The 16,577-nt window shown below is 39.2% G+C and overlaps 1 protein-coding gene across 1 annotated transcript in view; it reads right to left on the bottom strand.

Moving 5' to 3' along the window:
- The window catches only part of ptch1 (patched 1), a 132,865-nt gene that overhangs the window by 30,758 nt on the left and 85,530 nt on the right, over positions 1 to 16,577 (bottom strand). Inside the window, exons 13-17 of the mRNA XM_055161805.1 lie at positions 15,962 to 16,080; positions 13,339 to 13,948; positions 12,228 to 12,537; positions 10,094 to 10,236; positions 932 to 1,115 (exon numbers count right to left, since the gene is read on the bottom strand). Coding sequence (XP_055017780.1) covers positions 932 to 1,115; positions 10,094 to 10,236; positions 12,228 to 12,537; positions 13,339 to 13,948; positions 15,962 to 16,080 — 1,366 coding nt within the window. The remainder of the gene's footprint in view (positions 1 to 931; positions 1,116 to 10,093; positions 10,237 to 12,227; positions 12,538 to 13,338; positions 13,949 to 15,961; positions 16,081 to 16,577) is intronic.

Raw genomic sequence — 16,577 nt, 5'->3', positions numbered from 1 at the left:
TTGTTCCGATAATAATTAATCCGCAGATCAAGAATTCTATCATTTCTCTTTACGTCTGTCGGCTGAGGAGGAGAAGATAAGAGTGTCGGAGACGGGAGGAAGAAGACAAACTGAGTCAACGGCAGCTCTACCTCAGCCCACTCCTGCATCCCGCTCGCAAATCCAAAGAGACGTGGATGAAAGTCTGAAGTGAGGACTGGTGGAGTTGGATCATCCAAATCGCATCAGAATTCGGAATTATTTTTAAGAAGAATAAACGTTTACATGATTGAGGGATACATTAAGTCTGCTTTAAAATCAGAATAAACCACCCACTTACTTACGAAATTAGGTTTAATTCCGAATCATTTTGTCAGTGTTTACATGGTCTTTTTAAAGCTAAATTAACCTTTATTCTGAATTAAATTATTTTTATTTGGAATTAAAGCTTTCATGTTAACGTGGTAAGTGTGTGTGTTTTTAAACTCCATACACCTTCACTACAATCATAATAATAATTTTAGCCCTATAATCTCTACTGAACTAAATGTAAAACGTAACTTTAAAAAAAACAATGGTTTCATGACATCTCAAGGAGTATTTTGAGCTTTGGAGATTTAGACAGACTAATACTGGAGGATTACTTAAACTTCAAACAAAGCACAACTATGGGTATGTGTTTGAGGAGGTAACCACATTACAATAATTACAGTCATGACTTAAACTGTTATCATTGCACATCCCGATGTGAAGCTCAAAAGCATTACCCCGTCTGTTTTAAATAAGACTTAGAGCAAACAGTCCATTAACCTACGTAGCCAGACATATTTCTTAATGAAGCAAAAACAGTCTCATTCTCTTCCCATTCAGTAAAACCTTCCAACACAAACTACAGCATACTGAGTTCTCAGACTGCCCACTGTCCCATTAGTCAAAGTGCCCCATGGCTTACTGCTGAGGCGTGTTTCGCGCATGGAGTCGGTCGGGTCGTGGATCCACTCTGGGGGGTGGGGCCGGAGGTTGGCCTGGGATGCGGCGTAGGCCACTGGATCGTTGCTGACCCAAGCAGTTAGGTAGATATAAAAAGCTCTGGGGTTAATTATGCCATCTGCGTCCACAAGCCTTTGTCGAGTCAGCTGAAAAGGTAAAACAGAAAGGATTTAATAACTCAACCAAAACATATTTATAAAGGCACACTGTGGAACTTTTCTGGTGAGGATAAGTTATCTTGTTTCATTAAAGGTCCTCTACTCATTTTTTTTGTCTTAATAAATGGTCACTTTTCCACCTTCAAGACACTCAAAGCACTTTAGCTCAAGGTAGAAGTCTGCACAGGACAGAATTTTCGGTCCCGCTCCCGCCCGTGCCCACATCTGCAAAGAATTGTAATTTTCATTCCCACCCCCGCCCACAAATCCCGCAAGATGGGGACGTTCGCTTTCTTAAACTCTATCAAACATGAAGAGGTGGAAAGGAATTGTCTAAAAATGTGTGCGAGATTAGACCACATCCACAAATTTAGGCTGCTTAAAATGATTTTTATTAATGCCAAATAAAATAACCAGCACAAATTATGCATGATAGGCAAACATTAACCATTTGAATGTTTTACTTTACACTCATATTTAGTTTGCGGGACTGCAGTTTATCATCTCACCGGCCCACTCCTGCAATGTGCACTCCCGCTCCCGCATGAGTTTTCAAAATGTGTCCTGTGCCGCATTATTTTGCTTTGGATCAAGGAAACACTCATGCCTTCACACACACATTCATACACCAATGTACGCAGACACTGAGGGCAAGGTGTGTTCATTTTCTTGCCCAAGGACACAACAGCAGTGTTCATCTGTGGGAGCTGGAATTGCACCATTAGCCTGCTGATCTGATCACTCTAATAATAATGTTTATGTTGAGAGCGGGTTTCCAAGCACCCACCTTCGGATCATTGGACAAACTACTAGTACTAGTACTAAACTCCAGAGGTGGGACCAAGTCGTTGTTTTGCAAGTCTCAAGTACGTCTCAAGTCTTTGACCTCAAGTCTGAGTCAAGTCCTAAGTCAAATACAAGTCCAAGTCGAATCTTGAGTCACTGACCCATAAGTCCAATTCAAATCCAAGTCGTCTGCTTTGAGCTTCAAGTCATTTCAACTCTTTAAATCAAAGTACCAAGTATTGCTTTGATTTTTGCAATTTATATAACTTTTAAGATAAATTGCACTTAAAAAAATCTGAGTATATTTATATTTGAGTATTTATAGAGTATATAAGAGTTGTATAGAATTTAATTTAGTGTTTTTTTTTTCTTTTTAAATGTCTTGACAAGATCTTAGTGTGAAACATTACAGTCAGAAAAGAAAGAATTCAGATTTAAGAGTGCTCCTCAAGTCTTCAAGTCACAGGCTTCCAATCCAAGTCAAATCTCAAGTCACTGACCTACAAGTCCAAGTCGAGTCCCAAGACTTAGTCCATTTTATCAAGTCAAGTCTCAAGTCCTAAAAATAGTGGCTCAAGTCTGACTCGAGTCCAAGTCACGAATTGCAAGTCCCACCTCTGCTAAACTCATGACAATTAGAGGTGTTTTCTTGCTGAAAAACACCTTGAAAATCCTATATTGTTACTCTGAGAAGGGTTGCCTCTCCGCAGATATGACATAAACTTTGACTGTTGATGTTTCCTGCTGGTCTCCATGGAGAAATATGTTTAATGGCATACTTTGGAACATTTTAGGTACTTCAGTAACATCATGGAAACAAGTAGGTAGCATATCCTCCTCCAGAAAAGTTACATTGTGCCACTTAAAGTTTTGGTTACAAGAATCAACACAGACACACAGTGACTCCATTACAGCTCATTTACAGTACACAAAGCCAAGTTCTGAAATTCGGAAATTAGTAAGAGGAAACGGCGCAATTAAGTTAGAATAATTAAAAGATCGGGTGGCTGTGAAAAAATGATATTGTGGTCATAGATGTATACACTGGACCTGGAAACGCATTGTGGACATGTCAAAGCAAAACAGGTGAGCTTATTTATACACGAACGCTACAGCTTTCAAAATAAGACTCAAATATTTGCCGGTCTCTCTTTCCAACCAAAGAAAAATCAACAGACCCAACACTGGTAGCCTTTCTGAACATTCCCGCACTGGTCGTAGCAGCTTCCCAGAATTATCATGCCACATTAAAACATGGAAACTGTTGAATCAGCTTCTCCCTTTACATGCACCAGATAGAGCAGGGCCAGCCTCGCGTCCCAAACCCTGACCGCTCCGAGCCGTTTGGTCGGAGGGCGCCTCGAGACCTGTTTCTTTTACTTTTTTATACGATTGTGCTGAATATGTGCTCTGGAACCGAACCTGAAATGTGAATTAACTGTGTAATATGGTTTTCAGCTATACATAGGTTTTAGTACCGTTGGCACAGCGGCTAACGATTGAAAACAAATAATATATCTTTCACAATTTGGCTGAATGTGTGTTTTGAAACGTAACCTAAAATGTGAATGAACCGTCTAGTAGTATAATGGTTTTGGGAATCAAGTAATTAATGTTGTATTGTCTATCCATGGGTTTCACAGTAATGACAAAAGTAATGAAAAAATTGCACTGATGTCATGGCAATTAACATTTCAAAACAAAAAACTGAACAAAAAGTATATTTATATTATTAAAGCTCATTTATTCCTTTCCTGGTTGTCTCCATGGGGATGTTATTTCACTGCCTGGGATGTTCCAGAGTGAGCCATTAAACTCATCTATCACACGTCACTACCCAAGTCTCAGGTCAGATCGATCTCACTTTTCTAACTATTAAAACACGATAACTGAATGCAAGATAGATGAGATAGATACCATACTGTACTATCTCCACAACAAAAAAACACATACAGTACCAGTCAAAAGTTTTAGAACACCACACTTTTCCCAGTTTTTTACTGTTTATTGCGTCATTGCACTCTAAAATGAAAGCACAGAATTAGGGGTGGGTTGTAATACGGTATTACAGTATCCCGCAGTATCAAAAAGTAGGAACGGTATCAGTTGCATTACTGTCATTTAAAAAATCTGCAGTGCATAAGGACCTAACATAATATTATAATTTATTGATACCTAAATTTGTTTGCTGAGCACAAATGAATGTGTGGTTGTATTTTCAATTTAATGCTATGACGATTTAAAACTAATAATGTCTATAATGTTTCTTGTAACTGCGTGGGAAGAGGACGTTTGATTATTTTCGTTCCGTTGTCACATGACCGCTCATAAGGGAGACCAAGGCAAGATGGCAAGTCAGGACCCAAGTGAGTTGGTCTCCAAAAAAATGCTGCAATTTGGAAGCATTTTGGCTTCAGGCGCACATTTGTTTACATTTTACAGAAACGAAAAAGCGCCGATAAAAACAGTTCTTTCCTTGTGTGCGGTGATGCGGTTCAGCTTCTGTCGGACTAAAAGACACAACTCAGTGGATTATGTGTGTTCTTTCTGCGACAGAGGATGTGTGGCTGATGGTGAGTCTGTTTTGTGCGTGTATCGCGTTAGAAATGGTTCATGTGAAACTTTTTAGAGATTATAAGTCTGCAGGTCATACGCATAGACCATATAGCAGTACGGCTTGGTATCTTACTAAAGTCGTACTAAAACAGTTTGGTAATACGGTTATACCATATACCCCAGTAAAATGCTGAGAAGGTTTAACTGTATCAAAATTTAGATACCACCCAACGCTACATAGAATAAATAAGCTGAAAAAAGAAATCATGGATATATTCTTAACATTTGATTTAAAGTGTCCACCTTTGGCAGATACAACAGCTGAACACACTCGTGGCATTCTTTCTACATTAGAAATCAAATATTCTTCAGAAAGTTCTTCCCAAGTCTGTTGCAGAAGTTCTCATAAATGTGTGGCACTTGTAGGTTGCTCGGACTTTCACTCTTCTGTCCAGTTCATCCCAAACCAGCTCGATGAGGTTTAAGTCTGGAGACTGTGCTGGACACTCCATGTTTTCAAGTTTACCATCTTGTTCTTTAGGCAGTTTTGACAGAGCTTGTACTTGTGTTTTGTTATCTTTTACCTTTATTTAAACCTCTGGCTGTTCAGTTCTTACCTTTTTACTATTTCAAGCTCTTCATTGGACTTGCACGACTTGAATTGCAATAAATAACTGGAAAAATTAGGGTGTTCTAAGTCTTTTGACCGGTAGTGTAGAGCAACTTTTAATCTACTGCACTGATCAATTACGACACAGCAGTTGGATTAAATCTTAATAGTGACTAATAGTGAAGTATGTGCGGTGAGTGGAGGCTGGTGTAGGTACAGACAGGCCCTCCCAGGTGGAGCCCCAGAGCTTAAGCGTTACAGCCTCTGCCACTCCTCCGTCTGCGGGCCATAAATCGGCCTCTGCTCAGGCTCGTGAGGCCGGGACCCAGGACCAGGGGGAGCGAGGGGAGACGGGAGAGGAGAAGAGGGAGAACGGACTGTGATTTTGGGACGGGGGCGAGGAAAAAGGAAAAATCGCTTCAGTTAACAATAAAAAAATTGGCTGGAGCCCTGAGTCTGTGTGCAGTTAACCTGGTTGTTAACACTGAAGGAAATGCCACCCAGCAAATGGAGTAGAGCTATAAAAATAACACAACATCTGTACAAATGTGGCTACCTAGGAGTACCCAGAATGCCCGGCGCCACAGAGGGCCTGACCAGAACAAGCAGCTGATAGCAATAGCACAGTCTCTCGATTGCAGTGTCAGTTTAAAGACACAATATGTAACTTTTCTGCTGGAGGGTTCGCTATACCCGTTTTTGTATCCTTAAAAATGGCATTGCTTTATCAATATTGTTGCACAGATTGGCATTAAGCTCATTTATCGCCATGGAGACAGACCAGGTTACAAATTACAGGTCATATCTGTGGAGAAGCAAGCCCAGTGAGAGTAAGAAAGCAGGTTTTTAAAGTGATTTTTGAGCATAACATGTGCAATTGAACAAATACGAAATAGATAAGTCCAATGTCATACTGTGGAACATGCCAGACAAAGCAATAACATCTCCATGGAGACAAACAGCAACAAACCATCCACCAGAAAAGTTACACAGTGTACCTTTAAGCTGCATTTCGCTTTATCGCTTGTCTTAAAACCTGCTTGTCTCTCACTGCCAAAAGCTATTCTGAGTAACAAATAAAAACAACCGATATTTTCTGCAATAAAAGCCAAACAAAACAACGCTGTAACCTATTTCAGCGCAAATGACTATTTCAAATCGACACATATGGAACAAATGGCTGACAGAAAAAAAAGAAAAAGAAAATGTTAACAGCAGAGGATCAAAAGCAGAACACCTCAGCACAGATCTGTGGAGTGGCATATCAAAATAAAACATCTCGCTCTGTAATTTGCCAGGCTTGGAAAAGGTCTGGTCTTCATTTAGGGCCCAAAAACAGCTACTACGGTCCCACCCGCACGCAGAGCTGAGCTGGTCCACCACGTGTTTCATTGAAAGCGGACACAGCTCTGGAGAGGGATGGGGCCAGTCTACAGGGTCTGGCTTGAATTTGGCAGTGGGATACGCAACAACTGTATGTCTTCAGGCTGTCACTGTCTCACGGCAACAGCACGGCAACACAGACACAGGAAGTGGCGTCACAGACCGCACACCGAGGCCGCAGTCTACTTCCTGTAGGCTGAGCTGACAGGAGAGGGGAGGCAAAAAAGGCAGCCAAGATACAGATATGTAAATGGGAAGGAGGTAGTCTTTAGGTTGTTAAAAGTATCAAAAATCAGAGACTAATCAGTACTATAACTAGTACTGAAACTAGATACTCATTTAAACAATTATTGATAGTGAAAAAAATTATAATAATAAAATAAAAAAAATAATAAAAATCACATAACTGGATAAATTTTTTTCCTTTCCTGAACAGTTTCATCTTGAAGTTTTATCAGAACTAGTGTAAGACAACATGGTACAAAAACAAATATTATTATTTTGTGTTGAAAATTAAAATGTTTCTAAAAAAAAGAGCTTATGAAATTATTATCTGGGTATCAAAACTGATATTGAGTTTTGTGTATTGAATCTGTTCATTAGTATCGAAATAGAGTTTGAAATTTCAGTATTGTGACAACACTATACTAAAGTAAAGACAACTAGATGAACTGTGCTGTACTTGGGGGAGTCAAGATTAGTTGATTAATCAATAGTACTGATTAAATGTCCTATGCAAAATGAGGATGAGGATTAATGTGGATACAACATTATAACATAGATCAGAAAATCAAAACAAGAGCCACTCTGTACAGGATGGTGCTTCCTGTTTTGCATTATGGATTTTTTTTCAACATGTCTTATTTTTTTGATTTCCATTTTACCAATTTATAAAAAATAAGTGACTGCAGCTGTGGCTGGCATGTGAATTCAAGTTTTGACATGTGAAACAATAAAAAACATTTTTTGTTTTATGTTTTCATAATGCAAAGGGTAAAGGGTAAAGGCTTTAGCGTTGGAGCACCCTAACCTGCTCCTTCACTCTGGCTGCTTATTTGGGTGGCTGTGGATGGCTATTCAAAACAAAGCATATCTTACCATAACATTATATTATATTAGTAATAAGACTTGATAATAACCAGTGCCAGTGTAAGGACTAAAAATAGACTTTATTTTCCTAAAAAACAAAAATACTGTACGTCAAAATGTGTGATGTATAAATCTTACTTAAGTTGTATTAAAAGCTCAAACGTTGGACAATATGGGCCAACTACGGCTATTTATATGTCCAACCAGGATATTGGCACAATTGAACTTTTGGAGCCGATATCCGATACAGCAAATTTTCATGGATCATCGCCGATATTCTCAAAATATAATCAAGGAAGTACAAAAATTATTAAAGACCTTTTATTTTTCATATATTAGTCTACAGGAGTGGTAATGTGTAATATTAGACAAAGGCAAAGAAAACATAAGATTTCACTATTGTTTGGAGATGGTCATTTGATATTGTGACATTGCTAGTTGTGGTTTCCAGTAATCCATTCACAGAGCTGTTGTCTGTGTTAGTGCATGCTTCACACAGTGCACAAGAGACATATCGGCCAAATGGGACAACTGGTTCAAATAAAGATAATCTCTTTTTCAGAAGCCAAGCAGCTCTAGTGAGTTTAAATTCCTGGGCTGCATAAGGTCAAAGACAGAAGGTACAGATAGATAGAAAGCAGAAGAAAAAAAATGTGTTTATAATCTGGGTGTGGTTTTAAAGATCCTAAGCACAAATCATTTTATTATGGCTGGATATGAAGAGATGACAGAGGACTCTAGCTCAGGTCTTTCAATCTGTCAGGATGCATATATTAAAGGGCCACTAGTGCGCTATTTTCTGATCTATGTCATAATGTTTCTTCATCAAAAACATACCTTGGAGTTGTGTTTTGTTTCATTCATACATGTCTAACACACAAACCTTGCATATTTACGCTGTTTTTTTGTTTGTTTTCAAACTGAAAACATTCCACATTTGCCACTTTTAGCTTTAATTCCGAATAAAAATAATTTAATTCTGAATAAAAATTAATTCTGTTTTAAAAATACCATGTAAACACTTAATTCCTAATGAAAATGATTATTCGGAATTAAACTTAAGTAAGTGGGTGGTTTATTCCGACTGTAAAGCCGAATTAATTTATTCCTTGATGATGTAAATGTTTATTCTTCTTAAAAATAATTCCGGTCATTCAGCGCATGCTCGTTGGGTCGCCCTTCTGACATGATCTGGACAATTCAGCTCCACCAGTCCTCACTTCGGACTTTCATCCACTGCTCTTAGGATTTGCGAGCGGGATGCGGCAGAGGGCTGAGGTAGAGCAGCCGCTGATTCAGTTTGTCTTCTTCCTCCCTTCTCCTCCTCATCTGACAGACGTAAAGTGTGATGAGAGAATTCTCGAGCTGCTACTTAATTATCATTGGAATAAATGAGAAAAAAGTTTGTATCATGTTTGTGTCTGTGGCGTAACAACAAACAGAGACAACAAAAAGCCAGTAGCAGCTGAAGTATGTGTTTACTCCTGGCAGACGTAAATACATTTGTGCACCCCCTGTCCAATTAGAACACTTCCAGACACCCAGACGTTGAGCGGAATTAAATAAAGTTGATTTAACATGTTTTCCATGTAAACCTCAATTCAGAATTATTATTTCCACGTTAATTCCGTTTTAATTTCAAACTATTTAATTCAGAACAATTCATTCGCTATTAAGAAACATCATGTAAACGTGGCCATTGTGATGATATGTGGTAATACAGGAAGTGCTCCACTCCATACTCCTTTTCCAGGATCATTTAGATAATTTCAGCTCTGGCTTTTCCCATCTCTACTTCGCAAAAGGTAACTACTGCTTCATGACTTTGCAAGGTGGGACAAAGCAATTTAAGGTCTGTAAATCTGATAATAAAGGATTATTCAAACATGTGAGAATGAAACAAGACACAACTCCAGGTATGTTTTTAAGGAGATAACATTCTAATAAGGTTTAAAGCTCGCGAGAATAAATTTTTAGTAAAAAAAGACCTTTAAAATATGCTGCTCGTGAAGAGGACTGTTATGTAACTGTAACAAAGAAGGGCTAACACAAAGACTAAAAAAATAAAAATAAAAATCCAAACAACACATTGGAACTAGCAACCCAAATGTGAGATTCATTTGAGGCATTTCTGGTTAGATAATCATCTTGAGAAACAAAACACCAAAAACAAATTATAACAAACAACTTCACCATCATGTCCAATGTTTTTGCAGTGAAGAATAAATCATCATTACAATTGTTACCAGTAAAAGCTGTATTTGATCTGAACATGTTTATGCATCTAGGGACACAGATCAAGTCAGGTCATGAAATATAAAATCCCAATTTTACCAACTTTAGCTCTTTAAATGCTATACAGAGGTAAGTTTATGATGAATGAAGAGCTTTGTAGGATGTAAAGGTTCTATATTACGTGACATTGAGTATTTGCAAATTTTTAGCCATGTTATAATGTTGTTACCTCCAAACATGCTTTTTTATACAATCACCTGTCCAAAAATGTATCAACAAAAATAAAAAAGTATAAAAAATGTCCCACCTGGCTGAAGTTAATGGGTTTCTCTTTGCGGCCGGTCTGGACTAGAAGCTTATACGCCAAAACTCCATCATCAGACGCGTTCTTATAGTTTAACTGGGTGATCCGGCCTGCCATCCAGTCTCTGTCGAAAGCTCGCTGTAGCCCTGTAACCAATCAAAACATGACACATTACTTACATGGGACCACTTAGCGCTCCATACCTTGTTGTTGTCATTTGTCATACATTTTACAGACCAGCTCCAAAGCCTATATTCGCCTATTCTCTATAACAAGCCTGATTTGTTTAATATGATAACTTAGCTCCATTGTCAAGCACTGTGCACGACTTCAAAAGAGCTTAAATCTACTGTTTTTTGATTCACTGGGGAATATATGAGGAACATGTGCGTTGGTCCCCCCTCCTTATAGCTCTCCCCCAAGGCCCATGCTGTGGTAGATGTTGTTTTGGGTCTGGTTCCTTGGCCTGCCTGGCTCCAATTTGTCCCAGCATCCCAGAGAATAATATCAGAGACTGCTCCTTCTCTCGCACCCACAAACTCCCTGTGTGGTTAAACACACTGTCCCTCCACAATCCTTTAATCATTCAAGCTTTTACTATCTGGCAGAGTTTTGACATGTCATTAGGAAATATGAAGTGTGACATAGAATATAATGGCATATTTAACCACTGACTCAAGTAAAACTTCATAAATTAGGACTTGATATGAGAAAAAGATGTGATCTTCGATAACTCAGTTTTACATTGTGATAGTGATATTATAAATGGGCTATTTTAATATAGTTTTTGACACAACAATTTCAGTTATATTAAAACAAAAGTGTATATGTCTTGATTTACTAGTCAAACATGTGTCAAAGAAAACCCAAAGCTCGGCTAAAGTAGGATAGTTAAAGTGTGTGTATGTTATTTTTAACTGATATGGATTATTGAGTTAAAAGCGCACTATGTAACTTTTCCACTGGGTATTACAAGCCTCTCCATATCTCCATAGTTATTGCACCATTGAGTTTGAAATCACAGTGGAGCAAGTTTGAGAATTTTAGTTCAGCCAAAATACGCTGCTTTTTTGTGTTAAACGTGTGAATACAACAAACCCCAAGGTCTGTTCGACAAGGAAACAACATTATAATATAGATCAGAAAAAAGAGTAACATGGGCCCTTTAAAAGTATCCACACATGTACAAAAACACTGCTCTGACTGTCTCCTGCTCCGCCTCAGGCCTGGTGTCCAATAACCTCCCACTTTGTGCTTCTGCTCTTTTAAGACAACTGATCCTAATCAGCTACTGTCAGTGTCCATTATGGACTCCCTCCCACAGCTGAACCCAGGCCCAACATCTTGTTTCCTGCACAATAATGTCAAAACACAAACCAAAAGTATTATCTCAAAGAAGCTTCATGGGAACAGAGTTTAACCACATTCTTTACTGTCCCTCGGCAATGTGTGGTATCAATAGAAAAATATTTTACGCAAATAAAGGCTAACAAATCATACATAAGTACCCTTCACAGCAACTTTTATAGTGTTGAAAGAAAACCTTACTTTAGCAACCTTATACTTTGGTTTATGGCTGCACTGAAAGACAAACAAAAGACACACAACATGTACACTCAAGTTGTTGGCCATAAGGAGGCCATATGGATAACAGGAGTTTATAATGCTTTGCATGTTGGCAATGGCATAGATCAAATATGTAAGAGGTGGTAAAGAAGTGGGAGCATAGTGATGTCAACAAATACACAAAAACAGATATATGACAGTATATGTGTCTTCAGTTCTAATAGTTCAGGTTTAGCCAGGCCTGTGAAATTAAGAGAAATTAATTTCTAATTGTAAAAGATCAGCTTGTGTCTTTATTACTGAGAGGTCAACAAACAATCCTTTGTCAGTAAAAGCATGTGGTCTGGATTTCAGACTTTGGAGAATAAGTATTTTATGTGTTAAATGGCGATGGTCAAAAGTCTTTATTTTTAAATAAAACTAAATGAAAACTGTGGTTGAATAATATGAGACTCTGGGTGATATGAAAAAACACAAATTAACCACAAATTGTCTGAACTTTGAAAATAATTGTACTGTTACATAGCTTTCAAAAGCAAGGAATTATCATAGACACATGAGATGACGTTACCTTGTAGCCAGTCTCTGAAGTAGTGCAGCCACATACGGGGCAGGTCTCCATTGTCCTCTTTGAGAATGTGGCGCACAGTGTGAAACCTCTGGTGCAGCTGGTACAGGAGAGACTGTTTCTGTGCGTAGTCTGCACGCTGAGTCACCACATACATGTTATAGAAGGAGAAGAACTTAAATTGGGCCCCAATGAAGTCGTATTCACTGGTCCCCTTCGGCACAATGTCCGTGAGCTCCAGCCCGTCTCGGACCTGAGTGGTACCGTACAGACTGATGCCCAGAAGACACACGAAGAGAACGATCACCACAATCTGAAAAAAACAACAACGAGACACGAGTTAGAATGTAATCATAAAGAGGAGCTGTGACATTTCTACTTCTACCGGTTAAAAACATTCTACAATCACAACAGAAACAAATATCTAGATTATTGTTTTCCAAAGCCTGGGTCAGGTGGGTCGCAAGAGATTTTTTTGGGGTCGCTTGTTTTAAAACTTGAGTAATACTAATTGTTCTGAGAGACACGATCACTCAGTCAACAATAAAATATCTTCATTAATGTTTAATAATGGTCAAATCCAACTTTATTTTGTGATTTATGAATAATGTCTAAGGTTTGTGACTTTTAAAATATGGGAACCCAGAAAAAAAGTTACAACAACTGATCTAGATTACAGGTGAAGTATGCAATGCCTCTGGTGGAGGGTCTGCCATCTCCATGGAGATGTATTTGCTTCAAATGTTCCCCAGTATGGCATTAAACTTATCTACCTCAACAGAGACAAGCAAGTTATGCCACCAAGCTAAATTATGGGTCAGATCTGTGGAGAGGTACCACTTTAACCGCACTTGTAATTGACTAAATAATATCAAGATAGACAAGTCTGTTGCTCTACTCTTAATATTACAGCCAAGCAAGAGCATCTCCATGAAGACAACCAGGTAGCAGGTTCCCCACAAGAAAAGTTACATAGAGCAGCTTTAAAGATATAACTATTGTTTGTGTGACATCTGGCCACCCATATAACTGAGGTCAGACTGAATCCGTGTTAAGTGTTTGACTCAGAAAGATCTAACCACAAACACTCCCTGAGTCACCCTGAGTCACTCACCTTGGTGGTAGGCTGCAACAGAAATGGAGCGTAGTGGTTTTCAGCAAAAGAGGCGAATGTCCAACCAGAGCAGGGAGTTTCAATACATCTCAACCCCATGGAGGCATCACCAAAATGCGATATGAGATCTCGCGTGGAGCTGTTATTCTCCACACTGTTCCCTGTAGACACCGTGTCGGGCTGAGGTCCTGGTGCGCAGCTAAAACTCGCGCCCCCGGTTGGATGGTGATGGGAGAAGGAGTTGGCGTTGCCGCGGTTACTGGTGTTGTTGTTGTTCAAGTTGCTGTTGGTGTAGTCCACGTTGGTACGGGTCTGGGCAGGGTTTATGGGCTGTACGGAGATTTGTGAGCAGGGTTCGGCGGTGGTGTAGAAGGCCTGCGTGCGTGGGTCGTATTCAGTGCGGAGTTGCACCGTAGATTGCATGGTGATCTGCGTTTCCTGAGCGTACCCGAGGCTGCTGTACGAGGGGGGCGGGCTGGTGTACCTAGGGGGCGGGGTTTGGTAAAGGGGAGGCGGTGTCCGGTACATCGGGGGCGGGCTATAGTGGCTGCCGTCTGAACCATCCAGGTAGGCTTGAGGCTCCATCTGGATCACCCGGTTGGCACAAGGGCTGTAAAGAGAGAGAGATGTTAACCAAATTTAAATTCCTAGATTGGTAATTTAATACTTCTAAAATATACAGAAGCAGCATGTTTTCAAAGTGATGAAAAATGAGGATTGTTTCCAAAGAAATAAACAATAAATATATGTTGAAGTCCTCAAAATGGAGCACATGAAGGACAAAAGTCTGCTTGTCTACTAGCCAGGCTGGCACCACCTAGTGCCTCCGCTCAATTTCATTTCTCTCCAGCGACTAGGTCAGGAATCGGAATACACTAGACGGTTTGCAAGAATGCCGGAAGTGCGAGTCCAGGCACCAGCAAATCAGCGAAGAGCCATACATTCTGTGTTGGCAACGATTCCCAAGATTGAGGATTTAAAGCCGGAACAAAGAGAATGTTTGGTGAATTTTATCAAGGGGAAAGACATTATTGCCCATCTTCCTACGGAATTTGGGAAAAGTTTAATATACCATTTAGCCCCGTTAGAGGTGCATTACATACATAACGACCAAATAGCAGCGATTGGTTAAATAAAAAAAGTACTCGCCTACCATCAAGCAAACGAATTCTAATGCTGTGAAGTCAGACAGTTTCCACGAAGTGAAACCAGCTGATGAACCAAGGCTACTTGTCTACATGGTGCCTAATTGCTTTTCTGAAATGTTCCACAGTAAGGCATTAAAGATCTTCATGGAGACAGGCAGGTGGCACCACTAGACCAAGTTCAGATAAGGTATAAGGGCAGATCTGTGAAAAGGAGAGGCAACCTCCTCACAGTAATAACGCATGTTTTTCAGGTATTTTTGAGCAGTAAAAGCATTTGTAGTTAGATAAGTACAACTTGGGCCATCCTGTGTAACATTCTGGGCAAAGCTGCTCCTAGGCAACAAGCTGGTGCTGCATCTTCTACCAGAAAAGTCACATAGCGCGCTTTTAAATCCATTGTAACGTTGAGAACTAAACCATTTTTTCACACTGAATTTAGTATTTTCAAAAGTTCAAATTTTTCATCCCCACAAACGTGAATAGCGATCCATGAAAGAGCAGTGATACATACTGAAAATGGAAACACACTGAATTGAGCCACAGAGAGCACTATTAAGTACAGTAAAATGATATCAGGCCTGTGTTATTTGTGTGAATGGGATGTATGCCTGCAGTAGGAAATATATAACCCAGAGTGGGAGAATTTAATAGTACAAGTGCACATCTGTCCAGACGCTGTGCCAACAAACATGCCGCGACTGGCAGTGGACTGGTGCAGTTTAATAAAGAGTAATTAGGTTTTGACTGAGCAGGATTAGGGCTATGATTTAGAGGAAGTAAGAGTCTGTATGTTACACTGATTCATTGTTAGTGGAGAGATTATGCGAAAACATAAAAGAGAGATTTAATGTGGGGACAAGACTATGCACTGTAAAAACTGAAATCCATGAGGTATCTACGGGTTTAACAGAGTTGAAAATTAGAAACATTACCAAAGTGACTAACAACTTAAAACAAAATATAACTAGTATATGTTTTGAATTGGGGAAAAGTCCTGAAAATGTTGCATATAAACTGAAACACATGATTTTGACTGGTTTGGATTTATTTAGAGAATTTGCTAATTGCGATGTTTGGCTGGTTTCAAGCAAAATTTCTAGTTGAGTTATTTTGTTAAGTCGCATTAACCAACTTTTTTCTCAAGTAAATGAGTAAAACCTGTTTTTGCTCAAGAAAAAGCAAGTAATAGATACTTAGAACTAGTTATTATACTATTATACCTACTTACTCTTCAAAATTTGAAAGCTGGCTTACTTATTTGAAACAAGAAATAAATATAGAATCTGAAATCTGTATGAAACATCTTTAAACAATGTGAAAAACTGAAAATAAACTACATTCGTCAAATCAATTCAGCTCAAAATGAACTTCAACTCATTTGAACTCATGTGTGTGTGTAAGTAGACATTGTTTCTTGCAGTGTGGCAGGATCTTCAGTGGGGGATAGAGGAGCTCAGTTGGGTTTTTGGACCCACCTGTAGAAGCAGCAGAAGATGTCAAAGCGCCGGTCCTCTCGTCTGTACAGGTCCATGCTCAGTATCGCGGGGAAGATCAGAAGCACCATGGCAAAGTTAAACACCACCACCACTGCAGCCTGAAAAGCACAAACGACATAAATGATTTTGATAGTGTCTAGAAGTTTGAAGTTTAGGTTTATGTAGGTTTTTGTCAGATACAAAACCTCCAAACCCATATAATTTCTCAGCAAAACTTAAAGGTGCATTGCCCAACTTCTCTGGTGAAGGGTCCGCTACTTACTTGTCTCCATGGAGATGTTATTGCTTCACCTGGAATGTAGCATAGATTTATAACGGGTGTTTGTATTGCTCAAAAATACAATCATTCTTTCTGCGGCTCTCCAAATGTAATGTAGTGTAGTGCTGTAACCTGCTTATCTCCCTCGCGATAGATTGTTTAATCTGTAATCTAGGACATTCTAGACAAAGCAATAATGTTTCCCTGGAGATAAGAAGGTGGCAGACCCTCCACTAGAAATGTTACGCAGTGCACCTTTAAATCAACAGTTCCTCTCTTGTGCCCTGATCCTGCTCTGTAAACCTGGCTGGATGACCTTTACCTTGTCCTTTAATT

This window comes from Boleophthalmus pectinirostris, unplaced genomic scaffold (assembly GCF_026225935.1).
Source record: "Boleophthalmus pectinirostris isolate CB_2022bp ecotype Guang Dong unplaced genomic scaffold, ASM2622593v1 HiC_scaffold_4, whole genome shotgun sequence".
In the NCBI taxonomy this organism is placed as follows: Eukaryota; Metazoa; Chordata; class Actinopteri; order Gobiiformes; family Gobiidae; genus Boleophthalmus; species Boleophthalmus pectinirostris.
Note: the sequence above shows the minus strand (reverse complement) of the source record. Positions and strands in the feature narration are given on the sequence as shown.